We start from the raw sequence: 7,500 nt of genomic DNA on the forward strand, positions 1-7,500 counted from the left end.
AGGAAACGAACTCTGGTATTCGGTATTTAGTGAGTATATATATATATATATAATTATATATGTATAAGTAATAAAATTCAGTAAAGGAAAAGAAAACATAGGCTTTTATTTATATGCTGCGTTGTTTGGATCAGTTGTTGAAAGGAAACAAGCGACATTAAATGAGCTGAAAGTGATGACGTCAGATCTTTATTTCCTTAATAATTGCAGAAGAGATGGTCGATACTATGAAATAAAATTACCCACGCACACGCGCGCGCATGCCTCCGTTAGGCGTTATGCACTCGCGTGTTTATGCACACATATGCATGCACACATATTCATGTACATGCACACACGTCAACTGAAATCCGAGATTTCTTTTATGATAAAATGCATATCGTAAAATATAAATAAATGTTTGATATACATGTGCCTGTGTATTTGTGTGAGTATGCATATATTGGTGAAATAACAGGTATGCATATATACCCATCTCTTCGGAAACACACATCTATCTATCTATCTATCTATCTATCTATCTATCTATCTATCTATCTATCTATCTATCTATCTATCTATCGATCTATCTATAGACAGATATGCATATATATATATATATATATATATATATATACACACACACACACACATATATATATACATATATATACCTATATATGGACAGACAAAGAGATGGATGGATGGATGGATGGATGGATAGAAAGATGTGTATATGTATATGTTTCCGTAGGGTCGGGTATGTATGCTAGCCACCATTACCAACCCATAATGGAAAGTTTCATAGAAGTAGCCTTATTTAACCACTGAAGTAAGTAGTAGATAGTAATAGTAGATAGAGTTTAAAAGTTTCGATCTGTACCGGCATAATTCCCTCGTCTTATGGTCCATATCATCGAATGGCTGCATTAGAATGTGCTATTTTGTCAGTGTTGACGTTATTTGAATAGCGATATTTATGGTGGTGTACCAATATCAGTTTGTGGTGACATCAACACTGTATATGTTATATATTTCATGCATTTATATTAATTTTATTTAAATTTCAACCTTGACAAGAATGTACAACTCTTTAAAAGTATAGTTCGTCAATGAAGCCACAGTGCGAAATCGGTCGGCATTTATTTCCTAAGATATGCAATGTTAAGTTCCCCGTGGAAGCAACGGAAAATTTTTCCAGTGGATGATCGCTAAAAAACGGATCTCCAATCCCTCCCCACAACATATCATAAATAATGTTATGCTTATTAATTGATTTATTTTATTTCTTAATTTTTATTTATTCATTTATTTATTTGCTGTTATCAAAGTGTAAAGCTCAACTATTTGTGTATTTATATGCAATATGGTCGTGGACAATGCCTATCAGTGTTTCTTTCGTATTTCTTTTTTAAAAAATATTATATGTACAGACTTGTTTACATTCGTCGTCTCTCCAGCTTCAGTTTTCATTCATTTAAACACAGAAAAAAAAATTGTAATATTTTACAATATTCTAATAGACACCTTCTAATCTAGACACTTACATATGTCTGAATTAATAGCAAAACCAACTTTATTTTCTTCGAATTCATTTTTCTATAAATTCTTTATATTATGTTGTACTTTTCATTTGTAGTAATTTTTTCCTTTTCATCTAGTTACTGTTCTTACTTTCTCTACCTTATATTGCAGGATTGTACCAGAGACGTGCCGACAAGACTTGGGTGTGACTCAAGTTCACCGCCATCTCACAAAAGGACAAGCATGTGGTATCGAACTGATCTTGACTTTTATCCTCATCTTCACAATCTTTGCCACAATTGACCCAAATCGCAAGGAACTCGGCAGCAAACCACTTGCAATTGGCTTAACTATATCCATGTGCCATTTAGTCGGAGTAAGTCCTTTTATTTCATTTTCTTATTTCTTTTGTCTTTCTCTCTCACGCTCTTTGTATGTGTGTGTGTGTGTGTGTATGTGTGTGCGTATATTGGTCAGTAGTAGATATATCCGAAAAAGGAGCACACTCTAAAACGTTAGAGCAGTAGTATATCAGTTGTATATTTAGAAGGTTCTTTGTTATGACTGGTCAGAGAGTGACCATTGTTTTCGCACCTATAAAGCGTTTGGAGGGAGGAAAATCTCATAATCGGTTCATTTTGCAAAAAAAAAAAAAAATGATGTTTTCCATGACGTTTTCCTCCCTCCAGTTATAGAAAGGTTATGTGTCCCCGGCCATTTGAGTCTGACACCCAAGCGCTTAGTTGTATTTTGACATCGTTATGTAATAGTTTAGTCACCGATCTGTTCTGACCCTTCAAACCAATGATCAAAACCGTTTAATTTGACACTATCTCATATTTTATTTAGTCATACTATATATATTGGATTATATTTTACAGTTAGTGGGATTTGAGGGAGATTTGTTTCTTGTTTCTAGGACGCTGAACGTCTGTAGTTGTCGGTGGCGTAGGTTCTGGTGTTTGGCATAGGTTGTTTGTAATATATGTCTGTCTCTCTGCATCAATCACCACCTGTCTTTCATTTACCAAATGTTATTATATTTGTGAGGAAAGACAATAGATGTAGAGGAGATAATCGAAGAGGACAGGTATATAGGTGATAGCGTTGTTTATTCGATTATCAATATACGACAATTATGATGTGTCAAAGATATAATAACTAGAGCTATGATAACCAAAAATATGATAAATATAATATATCATGGATTCTTTATTGAAAAGGAAATATACTTTCGTGTTACATACAATAGACAGAAGACAAACAATGAGAAGCTAAAATATGACAGTTGTTTACAAATATTTAGATTTTGAAATTAATAAGCCAGTACGCTTCTAATCATATTGTGATTAAATAAAAGAGAAACAAAACAATTCAATCATTTAAAACCTAGATGTAAAACAATGGTTTATATTGCTCTTCTTTTATAAAGGACTAATAGCCTTGTGTTTTAGGAAATGGGAATTTTTAAAGTTTATACTTTCAAGTGCGAGACACAAGCAATACTACACTGTAGTCTCGTTCCTCATCGCTTTTACCGATACTACAGTGGCCTCTGCTTCTCAAAAATATCTAATTTCATTCTATCTACTTTAAAACCCATTGCATGTCACCCAAATTGTGTGCACTTCTCCAGTAAGTAATTTAATGTTCGTATCCAGTCCATTTTATTCTGGACATCATCCCACTGGAATTCACTTCATGTATATATTTAACCTGCAGTTGTTCATAAATAACATTTACGACGTCGATCGCAGCCGTCTCAGGGAGTCTACGAAAGCTGCAACAACAACAACAACAACAACAACAAACTGTTTTCAAAAGATTCCACTGGCATTCAAGCTACGGCGCGGGCTTGTTATGGTTTTGGTTTTACTATTTGTTTCAACACTTATAAAACTCGTTACATGAATGAATATTAAGTGAGATTAGTGATAACTAAACACAGAAAACAAGTGTGATTAATTGTATAAATGTAATAAACATTATAATTTATTCATGGTCAGGTCTGCGTAATTTCAGACAGAAAAGTTAATGGTTCCCTGATAAATTATGGTAATTAATATTTGTAATTCGTTTATTTGTTGAAAGAATCCTTCTTGATATAATCAATATATATATATATATATATATATATATATATATATATGCACACACATCATATTTATACTGAAAGAGAGAGAGATAGATAGAGAGAGAGAGAGAGAGAGAGAGAGAGAGAGAGAGAGGAAGGGTGTATATTTATATATATCAGTAAGCGTACGTACATATATGTGTGCGCACGTGCACACACACACGTATATACGCACACACAGGCACAGACACAAACACGTGCGCGCGTACCTTTTTATTTATATAAAAAAAAAAAAAACTGATTAACTGAATAATGAAATCAATGAGGGAAGTCAACTAAAAATGTGTACGGTTTGACTTAAATTATAGATTTTTATATTTTAAGTCAAACTAAAGCTGCGAACTGGCAGAATCGTTAGAACGTTGGACAAAATGAATTGAGGTATTTCGCCCGTCTTTACGTTATGAGTTCGAATTTTGCTGAGGGTTGACTTTGCCTTTCATTTTTTTCGGAATCGATAAAATAAGTAGTAGCCAAGCACTGGGATCGAATAGATACACTCCTAAATTTCAGGCCTTGTTCTGTAGTGGAAAAGAGTATTTTAAATGGAATTTCCCCCAAATTAGGTCTTAATAGAATACATAATAAGTTTGGAGTGTTGTTACTCTGGGTCTTCATGCTTTATTTACGTTTTACATATACTTTAGAGTTATTTCGGTAAATTTTTCTTTGTTTCCTTTTGATATGTCACTGTTTCATTTTCCTGTCTTTTGTTAAAGTTTAGGAAAAGACAATTTGGTCAATGTTCTATTTATTCTGTATATGCAATATGACAGTATATTCTACATATATTTCAGTAACTGGAATCCACCCCGCCGCTGTGTGGTGTTTTTCCTTATATGAATAGGCGCAGGCATGACTGTGTCGTAAGAAGATTGCTTCCCAAGCACATGGTTTCGGGTTCAGTCCCACTGTGTGGCACCTTTGGCAAGTGTCTTCTACTATAGCCTCGGTCCGACGGAAGCTTTGTGATTGTATTTGGTAGACGGAAACTGAAAGAAGACCGTCGTATGTATGTATGTATGTATATATATATATATTACCTTACTCTCAAAATTGGCAAATGTTGGAATCCGTGAAAAACTTCTACACTGGATTAAGTATTTCCTATCGAATAGAACACAATATGTTTTGGTCGATGGAGTCCACTGAAGCCCAGCAAAAGTCACCAGTGGTGTCCCTCAGAGGACTGTCTTGGGCCCGCTCCTCTTTATAATTTACATAAATGACATTTCCAACGTCCTAAATCACTGCTAAGCGAAAATATTTGCTGATGACACTAAGCTCCAGAAAATCATCAATGAAGAAGACCGAACTCAACTCGACTCTGATTTATATACTGTGAGTTAATGGGCAGACAAAAACAAAATGCAACTGAACGAGGGAAAATTTGCGCTGATGCATTTTGGAAGGAAGTCTATACTGAAACAGCCATACTATATTCCTTCAGGGGAAGCGCTCACGGCATCTAATAATATCAGAGACCTGGATGTAATATAGCTCGTAGGATGAGAATATACCGCCAGCATTGCTCAAACGACCTGAACATTAGTTTCAAGGTTCATCCAAGGCTGGGACCACGGCTATACGTCCCCTGCCCAATTCAGGATCACAACATATGGGTACACTGCGACACAATTTCTTTTCCTCAACAGGCCTTGCCCTGTTTAACATTATCCTGAAAGAGATCAAAGAGGAAAAGGATCCCATCACCTTTAAACGGCGTCTGGACAGATTTCTTCAAGGAATACCGGATAATCCACCCATATGTGGATACAACTCACTCAACAAGAACTCACTACTTGAATGGACCATAAACAAAACTTGACTTAAAGAGGATTTAGATAATCCTATCAGGTGGTGCTATTAAGTTAGACATGACCTGGACCACTCTTTGGTCGAAACATGTCTAAGTTTTATATATATGTATATATATATATATATATATATATATATATATATATATATATATATATCGAGGGTATGAGAGGTATTGGTGTCAAGAAGACCCAAAAGGTGCTAAGTGCTATGGATAGACCATGATTAAGATCCAGGTTCTATAATGATACGAATGAGAAATCCAACGTGAGTCATGTATTAGAATTTATCATGTATCTGTCAATTTATATATATATATATATATACATGTATGTATGCATGTGTATATATATATATATATATATATATATATATATATATATATATATATATATATATATATATATATAAATATTTGTGTGTGTATGTATCTTTGTGACTGTGTTTGTTCCCAACGAACGCTTGTCAACCGGTTTTGGTGTATTTATGCCCTGTAACTTAGTAGCTCAGCAAAAGAGTGCGATAGAATAATTGTCAGGCTTTTAAGAAAAAAGTCGATACATTCGACTAAACAAATTTCAAGGTACTGCCTCAATATGACCGCAGTCTAATGACTGACACAAGTAAAAAAGTAAAAGACTATGCGTTTAGAAATAGCAAACAGTTTCATGACCCAGTGTATTTGATCTACGCAATAGGTTCAAATTTGATATAATCTTATGTCTGCAACATTATTATGAATTTTGTACTTACACAATAATACATAACTTTCGTGACAGCATTTGATTATGAATATCTACTCACATTTTACGTGTAACCACGATAAAATTTATTCCTATATATTTACCTTAAATTCTCCACGCCTGTGTGTGTATATCTGGTTATGCACATGTGCTCATGTGTGTATGTGTGTGTTTGTGTTTGTTTGTGTGTGTGTGTGGTTAACTGACTTCTGAAACACGCCACTGAAATAGTTCTAATCAACAGAACAATAGTTGGTTCACTGACTGAAGCGGTACTTCACAAATATCAGCTTCCAGTTCGCCGCAGCGTTAGGGTTGCTACACAATTGCCTCCTTTCCTCAGTTATTTTCAAGCAATCAGATCTACTATCTCATAACCTGAACTGCTCTTTCAGACAAGCAGCTGTTCATTATGTAAACTGCGGTCATTCGCTGACAACCAAAATGTATTGCATTATCTACACATGTCTCTGTCGCTTCAGTAAATCTGCTCTCAATTAGACACATATATACTGTCACACATATTATGAAAAGAACATACATTAATGAACTATGTACGCGCGCGCACGCACTCGCGCTCACCCATGCATTTACGCTTACACCACCACACACATTATGCCAAAACAAATTAATAAATGTTCGTACCAGTTATTGTTTGAAATAAAGTAGAATATTTCTTCAGTTATTTCATATTAATTTTGTCGTGAGTATTTTTATCAATATGAACTTTGTCTCATTCAGACATTATTTAAATTAACATTTTACTATATTAGTAATATACTGATATTAGTTTCTGTTAACTCTATCATATCATGAACAGAAATTTTTGTCTTTTCATTATTCAGTAAAACAGGCATTTCATATGTGAAGTCATTATTCATATTGCTACTGTATTTTCAAACTTCTTGTAGTGTATGGATCAGTTGTGATAAAAATATTCTTCGTATCAGATTTAATTGACTTTTGATAGATGAGTTATCCTCATTCTTGTATCTCTTGTACATCCTGAACCATCTTTTCGTTTATTTAGTTTACACAACACGACACTGAACATTTAAACTTTCATTCCGTTTTCGAACTAAGTTACAGACGAAATACCTGTACATATATGTATAACATGTCTTTTCAGACTTTCGAAACTCTTAGTGCAGCATCTACTGTAGAAATTCTTTTCACTCAATCTGCCATTAGATTAAAGATTCATTCTATATGAAAATGCCCCGACTATTTCGTTTGATTAGGTGGAAGCTAAATTCCAGGCGAACTTGATTGCGTCCAAGAACACTCGATTTGCATGTATTG

The 7,500-nt window shown here is 34.2% G+C and overlaps 1 protein-coding gene across 2 annotated transcripts in view; it reads left to right on the forward strand.

The window, feature by feature from the left end:
• LOC106878504 (lens fiber major intrinsic protein) overlaps positions 1-7,500 on the forward strand; it is an 866,292-nt gene that overhangs the window by 557,596 nt on the left and 301,196 nt on the right. For both annotated transcript variants that reach the window (XM_089348664.1, XM_089348665.1), the window contains exon 2: positions 1,675-1,879. In XM_089348664.1, the coding sequence (XP_089204790.1) occupies positions 1,675-1,879 (205 nt within the window). The remainder of the gene's footprint in view (positions 1-1,674; positions 1,880-7,500) is intronic.

Source organism: Octopus bimaculoides, chromosome 3, assembly GCF_046866305.1.
Source record: "Octopus bimaculoides isolate indiv1 chromosome 3, ASM4686630v1, whole genome shotgun sequence".
In the NCBI taxonomy this organism is placed as follows: Eukaryota; Metazoa; Mollusca; class Cephalopoda; order Octopoda; family Octopodidae; genus Octopus; species Octopus bimaculoides.